This window comes from Loxodonta africana, chromosome 6 (genome assembly GCF_030014295.1).
Source record: "Loxodonta africana isolate mLoxAfr1 chromosome 6, mLoxAfr1.hap2, whole genome shotgun sequence".
NCBI lineage: Eukaryota > Metazoa > Chordata > Mammalia > Proboscidea > Elephantidae > Loxodonta > Loxodonta africana.
Window position 1 is genome coordinate 12,639,603 of NC_087347.1, and position 22,534 is coordinate 12,662,136.

Here is a 22,534-nt window from a genome sequence, read left to right on the forward strand (position 1 = left end):
TTCTTCCCAGAACCACCCCTGGAGTGAGTCGCTCAGGTGGCCCCTTTAGGAAAGTGGTCTTTTGGTGGTCCGTTCTAGGAAGCAGTGCCACTGGTAATTCTCCAGATCGGCGACAAAGACGAGAGAGGGTAGACCCCAGAGCTCTTTTAATAACTCTGGTGTCTGTGGCTTGTGCTCTGGCTTTATAGAATAATCTGCAGTTTTCAAATCTACTTATGGTTTATATACTTGCCTCTCATTTCAGGTATAAACCCGTAAGAGAGGATGAAGAAAGTAATAAAGATTGTGTTGGTGGTAAAAGAGGAAGGGCCCAAACAGCTCCAACAAAAACTTCCCCTAGAAATGCAAAAAAGCATGATGAGTTATGGCACGGTAAGTTGCTATGTGAACGGGAAAACAGATTACCGTCCTGGGCAGCAGGCTTCCTGACTTTATGTTTTTAAAGGAATGATTCATATCTAGCAGTAAAGCCTTGGAATGTAGTGTATAAAAATGAAATTACTACAAACTGAACCTTTGACTTTACTGTCTAGAAAACAAAAAGTATCTACAAAACTAAGTTTGCAAAGAAAATTGGGGAAAACCATTTTCTTATTTCTAGTTCTTTCATGTTTTCTTGAAGAGTGAAACAAATTTCATTAGTAGAAGGCGTTCACTGTAGAAGAGACTTCAGATAGTGGCCAACAGTAGGTGGAAGGTTGGGCTTAATTTTAGTATCATTCATTATAATCGTGTAATACAACAATTCCAAAAAATGAAACCTATTGCCGCCAAGTCGGTTACAACTCAGAGCAATCCTATAGAACAGTGTAGAACTGCCCCGTAGAGTTTCCAAGGAGCACCTGGTGAATTCGAACTGCTGACCTTTTGGTTAGTAGCGCTTGACCACTACACCACCAGGGTTTCCATAATATAACAATTACAGAAGGAATAAAAAGTGGTGTCAGAATATAGTTGTCACCTCCCAGTGGACTTACTTCCCTTTGCAATAATTGTGCTCCTTTCCTGTCCCTTCTGCCCCTACTACTGCCTTAGAGTTAGGCCACATTGTCATTCTGTGGAGTCCACTGCCCATCACAGAGATTGGTGTCAGATGATGAAATTTTCTCCTCATCCACAGAATAAGGGCATTAGAGCATTTTTCCCCCCATAAAGCTAAGTTCATTCTATTTAAATGGCTCTATTTTGTGATTTGTCATTGTTACATGGTGGTGTTAAAAAACGCCCTTTCTTTTATGAAGTGATGCTGCTGTGATTTTTAATTCCTTTGTTTGGTGAAAGTAAATGGCAATTGTTGCAGTCCCTCAGACACTTTTAAAAAAGCTATTACTTAGTGAAATCTAAGAACAAAGGAATCACAGATCCTACTTGAAAACGATCACAGCCTATCCAGTCCTAAGCCTTGGGTTAAAAAAAAAATCTCTTAGATCAGATTTCTAGCTCTGAGAGTATTTGTCCGTCTTGGCATGGCATTTTAAGCTGGATCTTAACAATGAATTAAATTTCAACATTTTATCTTACTCTTGCCTCAGGCCATTTTGTTGTTATCTGCTGTTTCTGATCTAAAGGAGAAACGGAAGTTATTCAGTGGGAGGGGAAAGTGAAAGTTTTATAAGCCTGGATGTTTTATAAGCAGATAAGATACAAAGGAAAAAACTGTGTCCACGCTATCTGTATCCTACTAATAAAATATCAGGCATGAAATCTAACAACTTCTGGTCGCTACTTTAGAGATGATAAAGGGCGGTGGTTCCACTGGCTTGGCCTTTCTAACTTTGATCAAAACTTACTCTCACCTTTGCCCTCTAGATGGCGTGTGCCCATCAGTATCAAATCCTTTAGAAGTGTACCTCATACCCACAGCACCTGAAAATATAACCTTTGAAGACCCATCTTTAGATGTGATCCTCCTTTTACGAGTTTTACACGCTGTCAGTCGATACTGGTATTACTTGTATGACGTGAGTAACAGTGCCTATTTATGAAGTGTTCTGTGGTCTGTTGTTCAAGACATGTTATCTTGTAGTTTCTCTGTTCAGTGATTGATGGATTTCCTGTGGCACTAGAGACAGAAACAGTGATTCAGCTGAATGCAGGGATCTGAGCCCAGTGAAATACAGTGGGCTCATCAGTGGGGACATCTCTCCCACTTCTTTTCTTGGCCTACATTCTTGGATCAGTTCTCTTGGCAGACTTGTAAAAATAAACTCTAGCGATACATTTATTAAATTAAGCTACGACGTGAAAATTGAATGTGGATTTATTACAGTTCAAATTCTTTGGGTACATTTAAAAAAAGTTGATTTGTCTAAGTTAAGGTGTGTATCAGGTTGAAAGTCGAACACTGCCTTTGATATATTTGTAACGTAAGAACCAGTGCAGGAGTTGGCCTCGCGTAAGATGTCAGCTGCCACATCAGCGAATGAGTCGGTGCCAGTGGCTTGTGGTGGAGGAATGGGTAGCATTTAGATACGAGTTGTAGAAATTCTATAAATTTGGGTTGGATTGCACCAATAAGAAGGTTATGTATTGGCTAGAAACCAGTGGATGAAATCCAGGTAGCCTGCTTACAAAGCTGGTGATAAAGGCAGAGAGTGAGTAGACTCCTACTGTTGTGTTGCATGTGGGTAACGTTTATTTTTTTAAACATTTTACAGAATGCAGTGTGCAAGGAGATTATTCCAACTAGTGAATTTATTAACAGTAAATTGACAGCAAAGGCAAACAGGCAGCTTCAAGATCCTTTAGTAATCATGACCGGAAACATCCCTACATGGCTTACTGAGCTAGGGAAAACCTGGTAAGATACTCCCTTTTGTAGTGGTTGACTTTAAGAGTACTGTCATTGTGTTGGTCTTTACATATTTTGTTATAAAAGCATAGTCTTTAGTTAACCTGTTCCAGTGTTCAGCAACATCATTCTGTTTGATCAGCTCTTGCTTAACTTCAGCATCCTAACAGCCTAGGCCCGTGGGGCTGAGCTAGGTCTACCTGATGATGTGCGTGTACACCTGTGAAATATATAAATACACAAGAGTATTGGACTGGGAAGGGTCTAGCTTTCTGCCACTCTAAAATTGGATTCTAAAGGCGTAGATGGCCCGTTCCCTGCGCCTGTCTGGGTCCAGGCCTACATTCTCAGGAACTTTAGAGTTGTGCTAATTAATACAGTGGCTATTAACCATGTGAGGCTATGTAAATTAATTAAAGTTAAATAAACTTAAAAATCCCATTTTACTCTCACATTAGCCACATCCTCACATGACTACGCATGGGATAGAGTAGACACAGAACATTCAGGTCATCCCTTGACAGGGCACTGCCAAGAACTGTCAGAGTCATGCGTCAAGAGGCGTAGGACTATATTGGTACAGCAGTTCTTTGGAAATTAGTAGCAGCCTTTTGGCTGTTTTGATTGACTTGGAGATGACACAGATGGAAGGGAAATTGTGACTAATAAAGCCATTACTCGTGTGTACGACACGGGGCATTGGCATCTTAGTGAAGCGGCGGTCTTATTTTTTTTTTAACTTAGCCCTACTAGTCATGTCGTAAGGAGCCCTAGTGGCACAGGGGTTAAGTACTTGGCTGCTAACCTAAAGGTGAGCGATTCAAACCTACCAGCTGCTTCACAGGAGAAAAGACCTGGCAGTCTTCTCCCAAGGAGATTATAGTCTAGGAAGCCCTGTGGGGCCAGCCTACTCTGACCTGTAGGGTGACTGTGAGTTGGAAATCGACTTGACACCACACAACAGTAGTCATGTTATATGAGGCATTGGTGGTTCAGTGGTAGACTTCTCAGCCTTCCACGCGGAGACCTGGGTTCTGTTCCCAGCCAGTGCACCCCATGCACAGCCAACACCTCTCTTGTTAGTGGAGACTTGGCGTGTTGCTATGATGTTGAGCAGGTGTCAGCGGAGTTTCCAGACTAAGACAGACGTGGAAGAAAAGCCTGGTGACCTATTCTGAAGACCCTGTAGATCACAACAGACTGATCTCCAGTTGCTCGTGAGGATGGCAGAGGACCAGGCAGTGTTTCATTCTGTTGTGTATTAAGGTCTCCATGAGTTAGGAGCCAGCGTGACTGCTGCTAATGAGAATAACAGGCTACTTCCTAAAGGGCCTGAGGCAAATTAAAGATTGTCTTGGGTAGACTTGATTTAAGTATAGGGTTTTAGTGGTTGAATTTCAGATTTTACAGTGAAAGTCTACCTAATGCAGTTACTTGATCACTTAGAAACTTCATGTAAGAGTGATAAAAACTCCTTAAATTTGCCTAGACCGTTTCTCTTGGTTATATAGTTAACTAGCATTGTGTGTCATATTAGAAGTTGCTTCTAATACAGGTTTTGGTGTGTGTGTGTTTTTAAATGGTTTCTGATCCTAATCCAGGTAATAAATGGATATTGCATCTTTTTGCAGCCCGTTTTTCTTTCCTTTCGACACCCGGCAAATGCTTTTTTATGTCACTGCATTTGATCGGGACCGAGCAATGCAAAGATTACTTGATACTAACCCAGAAATCAACCAGTCCGATTCTCAAGATAGCAGAGTTGCACCTAGATTGGATAGAAAAAAAGTAAGTTTCTCCCTCAAAATATTTAAAGATAAATCTTAATGTTAGCTTTTCAAAATACCAAGAAAAGTAGAAATGGGATGTACCTGTTGGTCTGTCTGCCTGTTGGTTTCAGAGACCTATCTTAGTCACAGGCATCTCTTTGCTAATCGTTTCTGTTGTTTGTTGTAGCCACATTTTCCTCTCACTCTCTTATAACTGGACTATCTGTGAATCCTGCCTCCCCCCCGCCCCGCCCTAGTTTCTGCAACGATTTCTGCAGTTCTCTAGTTTCTCTTTTAGTTGTCGGTACTCTTGTTTGAAGAAAAAGTCTTCTCTTACTCATTCCTTTTCTTAGTTAGGAACTTAAACCATTGCCTCCCTTTTGTAATCGATCCCTTACCCAACAGGTAGAATTACTCAGATCTCCTTAATTCCCTGAGCAAATCACTCCACTTAGAAGAGACTGAAGTAACCTCTGGGTGTATTTCAGGTCTCTGCACCAGTCAGCCCTGGGATTATTGACATTGTGTACTTTCAGTTGTAGCTCCACATCTGTGGCTCTAAGCCACTTCCATCCAAGACTTAGGCCTCCCCTTCTGACACAGGAGTGCCGTTTACTTCTGTCTTTTCTGGTCATCTGCTCACTTCTTGGCTGAGGATTCTTAATCAAGTCTCTCCTCCCAAAACCTTTATTGCCAGAAGTGATAAGTTTGGTAAATAAAAAGCATTGTACTTTGAAAAAATAAAGCCTTGTTCTCGTTTGTGTCGTTAGGGTTCCATAAACAATGCCTCCGGCATATTTTGGACACCTGGCGGAACCTTTATAGTCCTCATCAGTCTTGTCAGTAGGTGCCTGTAGTGGTATTTGTAGGATCTTGGCAAGTAAGGAAGAGCTAATAGGTTGCTAGCTCACCTGTCTCACCTGCCCCCTCCATGTCTATTTCCTATCATTCACTGTGATTGGACCTGGAGAGATTCCATGAGGCCGCAGCCCTGAATTGCATTGACATTTGGCAGTGTCACAGAGGTTCTTCTCCAACTTGAATTTTCCGAACTTGCCATGGGTTTGAGATAAGTTAACAATTAATTACACTTACCTCTAGCTTTCCTTCATGTTTTGCCGGGCTGCTGCAGGTGTTTGTCACAGTGTAGCTGCCTCTTAGCCTTTTCTGAAGTACATACTTAATACATTTTTAACAACTGATTTGTTGCGCTTCAAGAGATGCCACCCATTTGTTAACACCTAACACCAGGAGAGCAGAGTGCCTCACGTTTTCACTTTCTCCGTAGCGTACTGTGAACAGAGAGGAGCTACTGAAGCAAGCCGAGTCTGTGATGCAGGATCTCGGCAGCTCACGGGCCATGCTAGAGATCCAGTATGAAAATGAGGTGAGCTTATGGGTCTGGGGGTGGCTTTTAGCCTGACTGTGCTCTTGATGAAATGTCCTTTAACTTTCTGGCTCTTATGAAATTCTAAAAGACAACTGGAAAATTTAATTGAAACTGACATTTGTACTTTTTCTTGAATGATTTTTTCTAAGGTTTCCATTTTCCAAAAGTTCAAGTGTGTAATAAAAGACAGTTTTTTCCTCAAAGAGTAAATGTTTATATAATCTTTAAGTTGGTGAGGTAACAGGAAGGTTGTTTTAAACATCTAATGACTTATAAAAATGTTTGAACTGACTTTTTTTAAAATCAGGGTTCTTGAGGTTATTGCTTACATATAACAAAATGTAAACTTTTTAATTGTACAATTGCAAGAGTTGGCTATAGCCATCAGTATGGATTACACCTCAACATAAAGAAAACAAAAACCCTCACAACTGGACCAATAAACAGCATCATGATAAATGGAAAAAAGATTGAAGTCGTCAAAAGATTTCATTTTACTTGGATCCACAGTCAGCACCCATGCAAGCAGCAGTCACGAAATCAGACATTGCAGTGCACTGGGCAAATATGCTGCCAAATACCTGTTAAAAAGCAAAGATGTTGCTTTGAGAACTAAGGTGCGCCTGACCCAAGCCATGGTATTTTCAGTCGCCTCATATGCACGTGCAAGCTGAACGACGACTAAGGAAGACCGAAGAAGAATTGATCCCTTTGAATGATGGTGTTGGAGAAGAATATTGAATATACCATGGACTCTCAGAAGAACGAGCAAATCTGGCTGTATATACTTGGACAATATATATAGCCAGAATGCTCTTGGAAGCAAGGATGGCGAGACTTTGTCTTACGTACTTTGGACATGTGATCAGGAGGGACCAGTCCCTGGAGAAGGACATCATGCTTGCTAAAATAGAAGGTCAGCGAAAAAGAGGAAGACCCTCAATGAGCTGGATTGACACAGTGGCTGCAGCATTGGGCTCAAGGGTAACAACCATTGTGAGGGTGGTGCAGGACCAGGCAGTGTTTCCTTCTGTTGTGCATTGGGCTGCCATGAGTCAGAGCCAACTGGATTGCACCTGTCAACTCGACAGATGGGTCTAGGCTGTAATCACAGCCACAGTCAAGGTAAAGAACAGGCCCATCACCACAAAAAACTCCCTCAAACCCCTTTGCAGCCTCCTTCCGCCAACCCCACGCCCTGGCAGTCATTGATGTGTTTTCTGTCTCTGTATTTTGGCTTTTAGAAATAACAGCCTTTGGATGAAGAAAACAGACTGATCTAATCTTAGTGATTTCAACTTAACCTGAGATAAAAATTGTGTTAAAGGAGAAAAAATTAACTGGCTTTTTATAGCACCATCTGGTGGATATCAGGTGTTACTGCAGGCTTCTCTTTTCTCTGCTTCTCTTCCCTCCCCATACTCTAGTATCTGGAATTCAGTAGAGAACAAAGTACACAAAATCTCTGCCATTATGGAGCTTATTTTTTAGGTTGGGAGACTGATACACACACACACTTGTGCACATTTGTGTGTTAGGTCATGTGGGAAACAGTGAAGAAAAATTAGAGGATAGAACATGACAGACAAGGCAGGGTGATGTAAGGTGACATCTGAGCAGAGGCAGGCCATTGCTATCTGGGCAAGAGTATCTCTAACAAAAGAATAGTGAGCCAGAGGCCCTGGGGCAGCATTCCTGGCCTGGTGGAGGGTGAGTGTGGCTAGAGCACAGTGAGCAAGGATTGAGTAGTAAGAGACAAGGTCAGAGGGTACAGGAAGGTACTACATAGGACATGTCAGCAATGGCAAGAACTTGGAAATTTTGTTTTGAGTGAGATGGGAAACGGTTGGAGGGTGTGGAGCAGTGATACCAACTTAGGTTTTGTAAATCTCAGTCTTGCCTCTGTGAGAATAGAACTCAGGCTGTCAGGTGCTAGTGGAGAGACCACTTAGGTGGCTCTAAGAATAGACCAGCTGAGGGACGATGGCGGTACAGGTGAGGTGATAGTCAGTTTAGAATCTATATTGAAGGTAGAGCCTCCAGGGTTTCCTGATGGTCTGGGCGGTGGAGATGGTAAGAGCAGTCGAGGATGGCTCCAGGGTTGTGGTTGGAGCATTCACCCTGTGGTGGATGAGGGTGCCGTTTCTTGGGACACACAATACTGAAAAAGGGTTGGGGGTCGTCAAGAAAATGTCCCCAGGTCCAGTGTGATCAGGATTTTGAAAGTCAGGGTTAAACACTTGGTGACTGCATCTAATCTTTTAAGTTAATATGGATAATTTATAAAAGTGACTACTTGTTGTAGGTGCCGTTGAGTCGGTTGCGACTCACAGCGATCCTGTATATGACAGAACGAAACACTGTTCAATCCTGTGCCAGCCTCACAGCTGTTGCTGTGTTTGAGCCCATTGTTGGAGCCACTGTGTCAGTCTCACTGAGGGTCTTCCTTGCTGACCCTCTACTTTACCAAGCATGATATAACTAGGATAATGGTGAGATATTACCCTTTGTTTACAGATAATCTAAAGTGAAATGTAACCTTCTTGAAAGGACTGTGGTGAGAGTCAGCCTATCATCTGTGATGTGAGCTTGTCATATCCCTTGCTCTAGAGCATGAAGGAAGAATACGTCTGCTGTGAACATCTCCAGGCCCACGTGTCTAGTGATTTTTACCTTTGGAGCTGTTTACTACTGGTGTCCAGACTCTAAACCAGAATCCTACTAAATCAGAATCCTAGAACATTGTACCCTGCGTGGGCATGGTTATAAAGCTCCCTGGGGATTTGGGTGCACCATCCAGGGTTGAGAACCACTGACACGCCTGGGAGTGCCGGCTGGGTTCAGACTTCCCTTATTCATATTTTATGCACAAACCTTTATTAAATGTGCCAGTCACTGCAGGGGATACACAGGTGAATAAAGCAGTTCTCCTCCTCAAGTGAGATATTCAAGCAGATACTAGGAATTGTGGCAAAGTAATGTGATAAGTACCTAAGTAAAAGAAATGTGAGGCCTTAAAAAAGACTGTTTGGGGCAGATAGGTTTCTTCAAGACTGTGACATTCGAGCTGGTTTTAAGGTAACAGTTCCCCAAAGAGAAAAGGTGGAAAGAGAGCTACACAAGACAATGCCGTATTGTTCTCTGAGGCAAGGGAATACAGTGACAGCGGTGCTTGCATCTGCAGTGGACAAGCTCAATTAAAATGTTGGGGCCATTGGGAGCAAGAATAGAGGACTGCTGGTTCTTTTTCCAGGTGACAAGACTGAAGGGATAAATTCAGTCAGGGGAAAGTTTGGGACTGAATTTGTAATGCATCTTGGTAGACAGTTGCTGTTAGTATCCGTACCTCCAAACGTTGGAATATTAAAAAAAAAAAAACAAACCCACAAATTCTGAATTTGAAATCATTTTACTTCTGTTCTTTTCTAGGTTGGCACAGGCCTTGGGCCTACACTGGAATTTTATGCACTTGTATCTCAGGAACTACAGAGAGCTGACCTGGGTCTCTGGAGAGGTGAAGAAGTAACTCTTAGCAATCCAAAAGGTAACACTAATTTGTGAGGTAGTCAGTTGATTTGTGTTACTCAGATCAAGTAATGCACTTGCACCCTTCAAATTCGTTAACTATACCTAACTACCTAGTACGGGGACGTTGGTGGTTCAGTGGTAGGACTCTCTCACCTTCTATGTGGGAGACATGGGTTTAATTCCTGGCCAGTACACCTCATATGCAGCCACCACCCAGTCTGTCAGTGGTGGCTCTCATGTTGCCATGATGCTGAATAGGTGTCAGCAGAGCTTCCAGACTAAGAAGCCTTAGGAAGATTGTGTAGCAATCTACTTCTGAGAATCAGTCAGTGAAAAACCCTGTGGATCCCAGCAGTCTGATCTGTAGCCAATCACAGGGATGGTGAGGAATCAGGCAGCATCTTATTTCACTGTGTGTGAGGTCACCGTGAGTTGGGGGCTGACATGACTGCAGCTAACAACAGCAGTTTCCTGGGGGAAAACCATGCTGTGTGGTCTGCAGTCATGCACTTGATTTCTTTTAGCCTCTGTTAACATTTGTCAAACAAGGATGTCCTTCCAGCTCTACAGAATTTCGTTCAGACCTCCTTTCTCATTTTGAGAAGGCTGAGTTTCTGAAATGTTCTTAGTTACCTGGTTTTGTTTTATTTTTGGAAGTATCTAAAGTTTGGTGAATTGTTCCTTTTTCCAGGAAGCCAAGAAGGGACCAAGTATATTCAAAACCTCCAGGGCCTGTTTGCACTTCCCTTTGGTAGGACAGCTAAGCCAGCTCATATCGCAAAGGTTAAGATGAAATTTCGCTTCTTAGGAAAATTAATGGCCAAGGCTATCATGGATTTCAGATTGGTAAGTTTGGAATTAATCATTTGCTTTTCTACACCTTTTAAAAAATGTTTTGTGAAAGCACCTGAACACCGTCCATTCAGTGCTGTGTTTTAGAACAGTGCTTCTCAAACTTTAACGTGCATATGAATTACTTGGGGATTTTGTTAAAAATTCTGATTCTGATCAAGTAGGCCTACGGTGCGGTCCCCGAGTTCCACATTTTCACGCCAGCTCCCAGGTGATGGCCATCTGCTCTCCTGTGGGCCACACCTTGAAGTAGCAAAATTTCAGAGAATCATGCAACCCTGAGGGCGGTTTTATTTATAGTATTTAAAAAGCGTTTGCCATTAAATTTTTTAATTCAGTAGTAGGAGAGCACGAGCGCATAGCTCAACCACTGTAGATTTCCATTAGAGTGCCAGAGCCATAAAATCACCCGAGGAATCAGTATACAGAGGCTTGAATACTTCTGGATTGTTCTTCGTTTCCTGTTCTCATCTTCTCAGGTGTACTTTGTGGGTATGTGTAAGACATTTTCATCTGATGTCAGCTTCACAAGGTTACAGTTTCACCTTAACTGAGGAATGGGCTGTTTATCAGTGATTTTAGGAGTTCTGTTTATTGACTGTTTTAAAGATAGTTGGTTTTTCCTTTCAAGCTCTTTTGCTTCAGAAGATGCAGTAATACAGACTGAGAGAAAATGAGTCTATTTTAACCCAGAATAGTAGAGTAAAACTGTTACAAACCCTTCTTGGTGTTTCAGAGGTTCCCCTGTAAAATGGATTGTGGAGAGTAAGTGTCCGTCACGGAAAAATTCCTTTTTAGTGGCAGTGCTTGAATAGGATTCTTTGGCATTATAGGTTTTTTTTTTTTTTTTTTTTTTTTACAATATCAGAGCCTAAAATTGAGTTCAGTGGGGATAATGGATTTCATGTAATGAGAAAAACGGTTCCTAATATGTGGTTTATCTTCTTTCCCCAGGAATTTCTTGGTCTTTCTAAATGGACTCTTGAAGGGTCTTACATAGAACTGAGGCAGTTGTTGAAGCGTGGTGTAATAACTGTTAACGTGTTTTGCTTGTTTCCCTTTCAGGTGGACCTTCCCCTTGGCTTACCCTTTTATAAGTGGATGCTACGGCAGGAAACTTCACTCACATCGCATGATTTGTTTGATGTAGACCCAGTTGTAGCCAGATCAGTATACCACCTCGAAGACATTGTCAGACAGAAGAAAAGACTTGAACAAGATAAATCCCAGGTAGGCTCAGAAGACCAGGAAACCATCAAGTAGATCAGTCCTTTATTTTGGAAAGATTCAGTCTTTGGTACATAGTTTGTATTTGACCCAGTTAGCTTATATGAGCGTTTCCTTTTTAGAAGAGTAGGATTTTTTTTATTTAACAACTGAAGCATATGATTCCACAGTGGGTCAGAAGAGCTCTGGTCAGCAGGTGATGGATAAACAACCTGACTAGTAACTAACGCGCACTTCTGATCTGAAGGGAACCACAGAGCTCTGCTTTTACATTGGAGATGAGCGTTATGTATCTGTGCGGATAGCGTATCGTAGTGGATTACTGTGGTTGGCACTTGAACCAATAAAACTACCCCCGGAAGAGATTTATTTTCAGGAGAGGTCCATTCATTTCTAGAGAGATGCTTTTAAAGGCCATGGTGGGTGTCCACTGTTCTCGGTAAACGCGTTGAGGTGCCTCACTTAGATCTCATGGGTAATTTGTGAGCTTTATATTATTAATATCCTTTATGTACATACTAACAGTAGATTAAAAAGAATCATTTGACTCAGTATGAGATTAGTAGTGGTTCCATATCTGATGTTAGGAGAAAATAATGAATTTTTAAAGGGAAAAAAAAATGGCACAGATCAAATAGAGCAATGCTAAAGTTCATTCCCTTTTCATAAATTATATAAAGCAGAGTGGTGAAGCGAGATCCTGTCTTGGGCAAGTGTCACATCTCTTGATGAGCTAACAGAGGGGGACTGGTTTAGAATGTGTTCTCAGCAGGGAGTAAGAGGATTTGTAAGGGAATCAATTTTATCTCTCATATTAATTGGTACTTTTTTAAAAAAATGAAAAAGAGAAATGAGTGTTTAATAAAGCCAAGTAAATTAACTATTTTTTCCCAAACAAGATCTGTTTTCCTTAGGATTTTTGGAACCAGTCAGGTTTAGGCTTACCAACTTTGTAAATTTTAAACTACTACAATCTTGTTTAGGGTCATCTCTTAGGTAAATAATGAACAAAAAAAGGCGGCGGGGTGGGGGTGGGGGGCAAGAAGAAGGAAAAAAAAGAGTCACAGCACTGTTCTCAGTGCCTTACATATACTAATTCATTTAATCCTCACAACAACCCTGTGGGGGCAGTTCTACTCTGTCCCGTAGGGTTACTATGACCCAGAATTGACTCGATGGCAATGGTTATTTTTCAGTTTTTTAAACCCCTATTTTACAAATGAAGAAATTGAGGCAGGCAAGTTGAGTAATCTGCCCAAGGTCACACGTCTAGAACGTAGGGGGGCTGGACTTGAGCCCACACTCTTACATTATGTGAGCTTCGTGATACACCGCCGTCTCATACGAGCTACGCGCCACTGCTCTCTTCCTCAGTGGTTTCCTTTGAGATTTGTTCCGTCCTTCGTTATTCTTGGTGTTGTCCGCTTAACAGTATTCATTGCATAACGCAGAGTCTGCACTCCAGAAATTGATTTACTGTTTAACCAAATTGCTAAAGCTGCAACCTTCAGCCAGAACATGAGGAATGATGGCATTCTGAAACCCACCGCCCCGTTGTTTTATACAGCTGTCCTGGATCAGAGTCTGCTTGGTAGTTTACATTCTTGAAGGAGACGCAGGAAATGTGCTAAAGCTTCTGATTTGGTGTGTAAGTCTAGAGAATTAACAGCAGATCTCTCTAACCATCTAAAGGATCCCTGTCTACTAATAGCATTTTGTAATGCAAACCTTCACAAATGAGACCTTTCTTGCGTACCCCCGTACCCCCGGGAGAGGAGACTTTCCATTAAATAGTAGTGATCGCCTTGATCTGTGACAGGAGGTAGGGGGTCATTTGGAGAGTTTTCCATTGGGACATCATCACAATGGGAGAACCCTTTATTAATCTTTCTGCTGAAGAATATTTCTAATGTGAAATGAAGAGCCTCCCTTAGGGTATCATCAAATGACGCACCGGAAACAGAGAGACTTAGACGTTACTTAGAAGTGAATGTGGACGTAATTTTCAACAGCTGTGATGATCTCAACCTCAGATAATGCTTCTACCTCCTTTATATTCAGAATTATCTGGAATTCTAAACAGCTTTTCAGTTTTCTTTGAAAAAAAAAAGAACTATCAGAACTTCCTAAGCTTTCGTAGTTTGTTCTGCACCTTGAATGCTCCGCCTGTAGGAACTTAGTTTTTAAATTTTAAACACAGAGCCATCTCCAGTTTAAAAAGTCATTTGCCTTCTTTCTCCTGTACTGGATGCCTTCATTTTCAGAACGAATTTGTATTTTTGCGTGTGGGTCTTTGATCCTTAATCTAAAATATAATATTATACACAGGCTTGCATTTTAAAAGGTGAATAATAGAGACTGCTTTTAACATTCATCATTAAAGTACGACTTGACTTTTCTTAGGACTTTGTTGGAAACTTTTTTTCATCACACTGTTACTGTGTGAGTGGAGATTTGTTACGTTCAGAGGCCCGAAGTGATTGAATGAGGCACCTCCAGGGTGTTGTTTAGACTTGAGTGTTACAGGGGAAAAGGAGTTAGTTACCATTCCGAGATAATAATGGCAGTGGTATTTGTATGTACAGTTCCCTAACTGTATGTATTTGTGTGTGTATATGTATCAGGTTCCTCAAGCTGAGCCTGGAATTTATGAAAAATTTGTCTGACTTTAGAGCCCACATTCTTAGAATTAAGATGCAGGCTATTATGCGCTCTTGTGAAATCTGATTTGAACGTGATCAGTGGGGCAGCAGCATCTAATTATGGAGAAACACGCAAGCACTCTCGTCACTTGGCGATATAAAAATGTCTGGGTTCTGAGGTGTACCAGATAACTTCTTTTGTGATTGCAGCGACTTACGTGTATGTGGAGTATGATGATAAAAAGAAATGGGCGAAGAACTAGAGGAACCCGTAAAACTTATTAGGAAATCTTATGTTTATGAACACAATAAAAACAAAACTGAATGAATTAATGCGCTTGACCTCACGCCTCTTTTTTTCCCCCAGACCAAAGAGAGTCTACAATATGCATTAGAAACCCTGACTATGAATGGCTGCTCAGTTGAAGACCTAGGATTGGATTTCACGCTGCCAGGGTTTCCCAACATTGAGCTGAAGAAAGGAGGAAAGGACATACCAGTGACTATCCACAATTTAGAGGAGTATCTAAGAGTATGTAACTGTGGTGTCCTTTGGGGAGAGGGCCAGTGTGGCCGTGTAAGGCTTTGTCTGTTGGCACTCTGTCCAGGGAGAGGAAGGGCCCAAGTCCGGTGAAGCAGAGTCTGTGTCCGTCAGCTTCTGTGCACAGAAACTGTGATGTTAGACCTTTGACATCTCCGGGACCACCGCAGGAAGGCCACTAAAGTCGTAGATTCTGGGCTGGGGCTTGAGAAAATATACCACATACTTCCATGATACCTTGTATAATCTTCAGTTACCTTCCCTCAAGCTTGAATGCTATCTAATAAGACTATGTTTTCTTTAAAAAAAAAAAAAAAAAGATGCAGAAAAGGGAGCCATCACTTACGTGCTCTCTAAACTACATTTCTGCCTTTTTTAAGCCACACACACACACGCATTGAGTGAGGTCTTTCAGCAGATTAAATTCATGGTCTTTGGCTATATTTATTAAATTGAAGAAAAAAGTTTTATATTAACTGTAAGTCACAATTTAAATTACAATAAATATAAAAGACCAGTGTTTGAAAAGTTTGTTTTGGTTTATTCCTGGCATTGATGGAGAAGAGTATTGGATTCAAGTCAGAATGTCCTCCTGGACTTGATTTCTCCATTTACCTCCCATGGAACATTAGAGCCTGTGGAATACCCAGGCTTTGGTTTAAGAGAGAGAGAGAATAGACTGAATAATATCTGAGATTCCCTATTACCTAACAGTTCTGTCTTCTCACATTCCCAGCTTTGTTCAGTAACTTTGCGATACTTACTCTTCCAGCTTACTAGTGAATAATGTGTTAATCACCAGGTTAAGGTTCTCCAAAAGCCATCTATAATAAAACATTTTCCTATCAACAAAACATTAATCTTTTCATTTTTATCCAGTTCTTTTGTTTCCTTGTACCCAATGGGTTAGCCAAAGCCTTTGACGACTAGATGATACTGGACCGATGAGAGTTACTTGCGTTTATCCTTCAGTTTCGTATGACTGCATTTTTAGACTTTCTTAAGTAGATGGAAACACTGCAGAAGTGGGTGGTTCTAAGAACTTAACATGATTTAGAGTTAAATATTCCATATTAAAAGTCAAAAACCCTTAACAGTTGGTAATTGTTGATCTTGAAACATTATCTTTATTTCTCAACATTTTGTTCTCTAGGGGAATTCTCCGTTGCTTCTCATCTGGCTAAAGTAATGTAAATCTGTACCACAGTGGTTTTACGTAAATAAATGTTTAAAAAACACTGCGTATAAATGCACATGGCATTTTTCACGTTTTTTTTATTAGCCTAGATCCAAATTAGAATTTGACTTACATGCAATTTCTAAAAGGTATTTCAAAAATTTAGTAGCTTGTTTAAAAAAATAAAAAGGGTCATCCATAAGGGTGTTTTACTATACTTTACCACATACTATTTAGTATTTTTTTTTTTTTTTTTTTTTAGTAAAGAGATTTGAAATCTTGTCACGGTTTTTAAAAGACTTGTCTTTTTGCAGCTGGTTATATTTTGGGCCCTAAATGAAGGCGTCTCCAGGCAATTTGATTCATTCAGAGATGGATTTGAATCTGTCTTCCCACTCAGTCATCTTCAGTACTTCTACCCAGAGGAAGTGAGTAGCTTATGTCTAAAAGAAATGGCTGTGTCTGGTTCTGTGACTATGGTAATCTTTGTGGAGTATCTCTGTGCTATCATGTCAGTGATCGTCATACTGCAAAAAGAGGGGAGGGTTTGGGAGTAGAACAGATTCGGGGGAGGTCGGGGTCATGTGCTGATCTACAAACAGTATGCATTCGGCATTCCCTCCTAGGGAAGCGGGGTCCGTGTGTAACAGCAAGCATAGCCGCTTTGTCAGCTGCATGTCTCTACTTCTGTGCCTGGCAGGGGAACCTCAGGTCCTTTGTTGGCCCCTTTTGCCCAGTGTAGTAATAAGGGGAACTGAGGAAGTGGTTCTTTTTTTTTATTATTATTATTTTTATTTTTTAAGCTATGCTTCCTAGATTTTTCCTAGATTAGATGGGGGGAAAAAAAATGAAACCCGTTGCCATCAAGCTGATTCCGACTCATAGCGACCCTACAGGACAGAATAGAGCTGTCTCATACGGTTTCCTGAGCTGTCATCTTTACGGAAGCAGACTGTCACATCTTTCTCCTGTGCAGCGGCCGTTGGGTTTGAACCACTGACCTTTCGGTTAGCAGCCCACCACCAGGGCTCCTGCTGGATTAGATGAGATGTTTTAGATCAAAGTTAGTCCTTCAAATTTTAAAGAATTGCTGATTATCTGATTGCTGAATACACAGAGGAAAGACACTTGTGAGGACAAAGAAGGGGGGTTTATGTGCACATTTTCCTCCCGCCATCTTTATTTGAAGTGCAACAGGAACCTCAGAAAAGTAATCCCTGGTAGTGAGGTATCATAGAGAGAGGGGGCTAGAAGTTGTTAGGTTTCTCCAGTTTGGAACCCTCTTTATTTTTTGAATACGAGCTTTAGAGTATTCACTTACTACTGAGTGAATCTGGAAATTTTGAGTGACTTAGCGTTTCGGTCTCAATTATTGTTTTCGTGTCCACTTTGCTTTGCTGCTTACTCAAGCCTGAGGTGTACCTGGCACATTAGGGCATTTGCTGATTGTTTATTGAATTGAATTGAGACCTGCTGCCAGGTGTTGCACCTGGAATTGAATCTCCCCACCTTTTAGCTATGTGGTCTTACTGTACCACTCCGATCTCAAGTCCTCATCTATAAAATTGGGATAATCCTATTTCACAGGGCTATGAGAATTAAGCAGCATATATAAGTACCTGACAGACAGTGATACTACCTTTCGTTTGCCCTGAACTGGGTTTTCTCAAAGTATGCAGTCATTCCACAAAGGGGGCAGTAACCAGAAAGAAAGTGGTTGAGTTTCAAGCTGATGTTAGATTTTCCAAGGACACAAAAGCATTTCTTGCTTTCTAATATTCTTTCTAGAATGATATGGTTGTAGGGTGTGCCCGTACACCCACCCGTGTAGCATAGCATAGACGTTCCACTCTCTCCTGCTGGCTTTTGTTACTGTGTTTCCGAAGGCCCAGGGTTCAGAAGTCTTTCCTGGTTAGCAGCAGATTATCAAATTAAAACCCCAAAGTAATGAGAAGAGCCAGGAAGAGTTAGAGCAAGGCTCTGTCTCAGTTGTGTGTCGTTTGAGATCTAAAGGCTTCTGTGGAACTTAGTCCCTGCAAACAGGCAGGGAACCTAACTGTGCATCGGCAAAGGAAGTTGAATGTAGAACTATGTCAGAAAAGCACACTGAAGGAAGAGGCCTTCAGCAGAAGTTTTTGGTCCTGAAGATGATGCTGTTACTTGGTACATGTAGACCATGGTATTGGCTTAATAGAAACCAGCATGTGTTTTCACCACCTACGCAGGTACTTTGTTACTAATTCTTCACCATTATTTAACCTCACAGCTGGATCAGCTCCTGTGTGGCAGTAAAGCAGACACTTGGGATGCAAAGACATTGATGGAATGCTGCCGGCCGGATCACGGTTACACTCATGACAGGTAAGTACCGGCCTCTGCCAGGCTTTCAGTTTATAGTCCGGAAACGGGAGGTCTGTGCATGGATGTGTTGAAACAACAGCAGCAACAAAAGTGGGATGGGGGGGTCATTTTAAAATCTGCCCACTTCCTAAAGGAGGCTTACTGATACCTTGGCCTTATTTCTGTCAAGACTGCAATTTAGGACCCAAGGGGTTTCTTCCAAGTATTTCTAAGTGCAGGTTTAATCCCATCGTTAGATATAGGGAAACAGAAATATCTGCGCAGTCTCAGATCAAGTCTCATTTATCACCTCACTACTCATTCAGTTTGAATTCCAGCTACAACAAAAACAAATTTGATTTTCAGACCGCACTGTAATGAGAATTTGCATATTATAGTCACATTTAAGAATTGGTAAGCTCTATATCTAATCAAGTCAGTGATGTGGCATGACAAAAACCTGCATTTTAATCTGATGAACTAATTCTGCTGCATTTACTTCTGTTGTAGTCGGGCTGTGAAGTTCTTGTTTGAGATTCTCAGCAGCTTTGATAACGAGCAGCAGAGGTTATTTCTCCAGTTTGTGACAGGTAGCCCCAGACTGCCTGTTGGAGGTGGGTACGATGTGAACGCTCGGTTTGTGTTGCCTCTGTGTGAAACTCCGCTCTGCGGTTGACTCACAGTGCTCTTAGTTATTTCTCCAGTTTGTGACTGGTAGCCCCAGACTGCCTGTTGGAGGTGGGTACGGTGTGAATGCTCTCTGTGTGTTGCCTCTTTGGGTGTCTGTGTGTGAAACTCCGCTCTGCGGTTGACTCACAGTGCTCTTAGTTATTTCTCCAGTTTGTGACTGGTAGCCCCAGACTGCCTGTTGGAGGTGGGTACGGTGTGAATGCTCTCTGTGTGTTGCCTCTTTGGGTGTCTGTGTGTGAAACTCCGCTCTGCGGTTGACTCACAGTGCTCTTAGTTATTTCAGTTTGATAATGCTCCTAAGTTTTCAGTTTGTTTTGTAGGGTATTAAGAGTATAGTGAGAGACTCCACTGGCAGGAAAATTCACGGGGGTCGTCTTAAATACGTTGAAATACGATTACTAGTCCACACGTAATGCTGCTTTTCTGTAAAATTCTAAGGCATTGGAACATTATAAACTCTTAGTCGCCTTAGCTAGAGTGGATGCTAACATCTGATTTTTCAGAAATGATTCCTAATGTGAATTGAGTTGGTAAGGCACAAAGAACGTTTTACCTTCATGTTATACAAAGGCTTTTTGTGATAAAACAGATACCAGGCTGTGTACACTAAAGGTATATAGAATGTATAGACTTAATTGCCACGCAAGAAGGAATACTATGTGTGAGTTTGTGTGTGTTTGTGTGTGCGCGTGAACAGCAGAGCAGTTTGATGTTTTCCCATAGTAGTAACATAATAAGGGGTGTACTTGGGGTGCCAGACTGATCGTTCTCATGGATAAAAGGCACGTTTTTCTATGAACTAGCCGGCGTACGTCCCGTAAACTAAGCTCCTTGGTCTTTCTTCCTTCCCTCTTACTCAGGCTTCCGGAGTTTGAATCCACCTTTGACAATTGTCCGGAAGACATTTGAGTCAACAGAAAACCCAGATGACTTCCTGCCCTCTGTAATGACTTGCGTGAACTATCTTAAGTTGCCGGACTATTCAAGCATTGAGATAATGCGAGAGAAACTGTTGATAGCAGCGAGAGAAGGGCAGCAGTCGTTCCATCTTTCCTGATCACAACACCAACTCAGTGTCTGCCTGTTACAGCAAAAGAAAGAATCATGATTTCTTTTCTAAATGTATCACCTGAGTCAAGGAAACATGTTACGCCTTCTTGTCGTAGGAAAAAACGGCTTGCAGATGATAAAAGAGACACTTGGTTGCTGTTCATTAATGGCCCCATGGACTTAAAGTGATCAGGCCCTAAAAAGTTGTTGTAATGAGGTTTCTTTAGCAAGTTCTTGTTTAAATTATCATTTATTTGATGAGTGAAGTTTTTAACTTGCTTTGCTGTGTGAAATTTAAAAAAGGGATGTTTTTCAGGCTGGAACAATAAATGTCGCTGTGCAGTTTAACCCTGGGCTGTGTGTATCCATCTAGCTAAGTCCGCAGTTTTGTTGCCTCCAAAGACAACCCTTGTACATAAGGACAGAAATTAAAGCTCCCGTGTATTTGACCGGTAGAGTTGACTAGACTAGCTCTGTGTACTTCTCACGTCCCTCTGATTCTCTCCCTGATGGGTGTATTGTCTGTTCACACGGTTCTTTTTATGTACAACACTCCCAGTTGTTACATCTTACACTAGCCAGGGCTTTTGTTGCCCTGTACTCTTTCAAGTTAAGATATAATTTAAAATCCGTTGGAATTGAAATATATTGTCAGTATAGTTCAGCCTTTGTAACTAGGTAGATTTTTCTTCTAGCTTGGTTTTAATGTAGCTGTAGGGCGTCCCTGGCCTTTTACCGGGTGTCCCTCTAGGTCTATTTACACGCGATTCCGGCAGCAACAGCCTCTGGAAGGGAGAAAGGAAAGTTCGTTTCTTTGGTGTAGGTTAAAAAAATCTACAGCTCGGACTGGCCGCTATTTATTATTCTGCAGCCAGAGCGTTTTGAATTGATGTAAAGTTTTAAGCAAAATTAGCCATTTTCATTCTCTGTTGGAGTAAAAAGAAATTTTTTCTCCTTTGTTCTTGTTAAGTTTCCTGTTCCTGGTTTCCTTTCTTTACCCTACTCTCCTGTCCCCTCCTCCCACTGCTCGCCTGGGACAAACCGCTCAGCCTCTGTCTCAACACAGGTAATAGCATCTGTAAGCAGCATTCTGTCCACACATTTTCTGTGCTGATTTCTCAAATCTGCAATAATCCTTCAGGTTCATGTTTTTACCTGACAATAAATAAAGTTTGCTTCACATTTTTGTTGATAGTTCTCTGCCGTATGCATACTTTGCAATTGTGTAGCTGTACCAATGCAAGGAAATGGTCAGAATCTCCATGACCCTGGTCATGGCAGATTGCGCTGTTCAAACAAGAATTCGTAACAATAACCTGAAGAAAAGGAAATGTGGAGAGAGAACGGGAGGAGATTCCTTCCTTCCTTCCTTCCTTCGGTTCAAAATTAAGTCAGTTGCATCAATTTGAGAGAATGTTCCCTAATTCATCGCTTTGAAAATCAGAGATGAGCTAATTGTTTCCTTTATTGAACTTTGAGAAATCAATTTTCTTTTTACTGACTGTTCAGAGTCTTACTTAATTGACGTGAAAGGCCGTGTGTTCCCTATCCCACCACCCAAAAGAAACTTGGTGGCTTGTTTTATTTTCCTTTCTTTGTTGTTTTACACTTCAGTGGCCTTACATGGAAACACCCCCTCTTTACAGTTAACTTGGGCAGTCAACCCCACTAAGTGTGATGGAGTGGAGACGGCAACGCGTGAGGAGTGGGCTCCTCACCCGTGGAGAGGTGCTGACCATTGCGCAGCTTTACCCCGAAACCGAAGAAAAGGGCGTTGCATCTGTGCAGTTTTCACGTCGGCAGCATAGGATCTGAGCAGTGTAATCCAGCAAAATTAGTGTTAAAACATGAACCGATTTGTTTTAGGCTGTTCTGATACCTTTTCACAAACTTAAGCACAAAGATTTTTGTGTGAACGTAGCATTTTGTTCCTTATTTTTTTAAAGGGTTCTATTTTTAAAATTTTCACAGGTCTGTAAACAAAGTAAGGTTTCGTATTAAAATATCTGTACTTGATATTTTATCTGTGTTGTGGCCCTGGCCAGTTTGGGCTCATCAGTTTCAACATCAGACGGGTACGTAGGATGGTTCGGAATCAAACTCTGCAACTTGAGTGTTTCATAGTCAGTAGTTACCTGTTTAAAAGCTTTGTCTTTAGTAATTGGCTTACCCCTTCCTTAGAAAGTGGGACCTTTGTTTAATTTGGGGCAGGAAGACACACACATTCTTGCTGTTTTAAAGCAATCTCTCGTGGCAGAGGCCTTACTAATGCATCATAGAGAAAAAAGCATACACTTCACTTGCTCTCACTCCAGTTATGCCTTAAGTTTATTTGCTTAGTAATCCTGTCCACAAGCACTAATTTCTACATGTGCTTAAAAATCTTAGACAGCTAGGTAGTGACTGAGACTTTGTTGGCCTCTGTTTTTGCTGAGATGGAGTCAGATCGCATCATAGACACGGCTACACTGAGTTTGTGGTGGTGTCGTTTAGACAGTTACTGCTTTGATCAGAAGGAGAGAAGAGCTAGTTAAATC

At 41.5% G+C, this 22,534-nt stretch overlaps 1 protein-coding gene across 23 annotated transcripts in view; it reads left to right on the forward strand.

Annotated features, from left to right (window-relative positions):
- TRIP12 (thyroid hormone receptor interactor 12) overlaps nucleotides 1-20,345 on the forward strand; it is a 138,424-nt gene extending 118,079 nt beyond the window's left edge. For all 23 annotated transcript variants that reach the window (XM_064286586.1, XM_064286587.1, XM_064286583.1 and 20 more), the window contains 13 exons: nucleotides 245-372; nucleotides 1,810-1,961; nucleotides 2,658-2,800; nucleotides 4,423-4,579; nucleotides 5,849-5,947; nucleotides 9,380-9,494; nucleotides 10,170-10,324; nucleotides 11,396-11,560; nucleotides 14,567-14,731; nucleotides 16,232-16,345; nucleotides 18,184-18,278; nucleotides 18,768-18,871; nucleotides 19,808-20,345. In XM_064286586.1, the coding sequence (XP_064142656.1) occupies nucleotides 245-372; nucleotides 1,810-1,961; nucleotides 2,658-2,800; nucleotides 4,423-4,579; nucleotides 5,849-5,947; nucleotides 9,380-9,494; nucleotides 10,170-10,324; nucleotides 11,396-11,560; nucleotides 14,567-14,731; nucleotides 16,232-16,345; nucleotides 18,184-18,278; nucleotides 18,768-18,871; nucleotides 19,808-20,004 (1,789 nt within the window). In that variant the 3' untranslated portion in view covers nucleotides 20,005-20,345. The remainder of the gene's footprint in view (nucleotides 1-244; nucleotides 373-1,809; nucleotides 1,962-2,657; nucleotides 2,801-4,422; nucleotides 4,580-5,848; nucleotides 5,948-9,379; nucleotides 9,495-10,169; nucleotides 10,325-11,395; nucleotides 11,561-14,566; nucleotides 14,732-16,231; nucleotides 16,346-18,183; nucleotides 18,279-18,767; nucleotides 18,872-19,807) is intronic.
- Nucleotides 20,346-22,534: the final 2,189 nt, after the last annotated feature.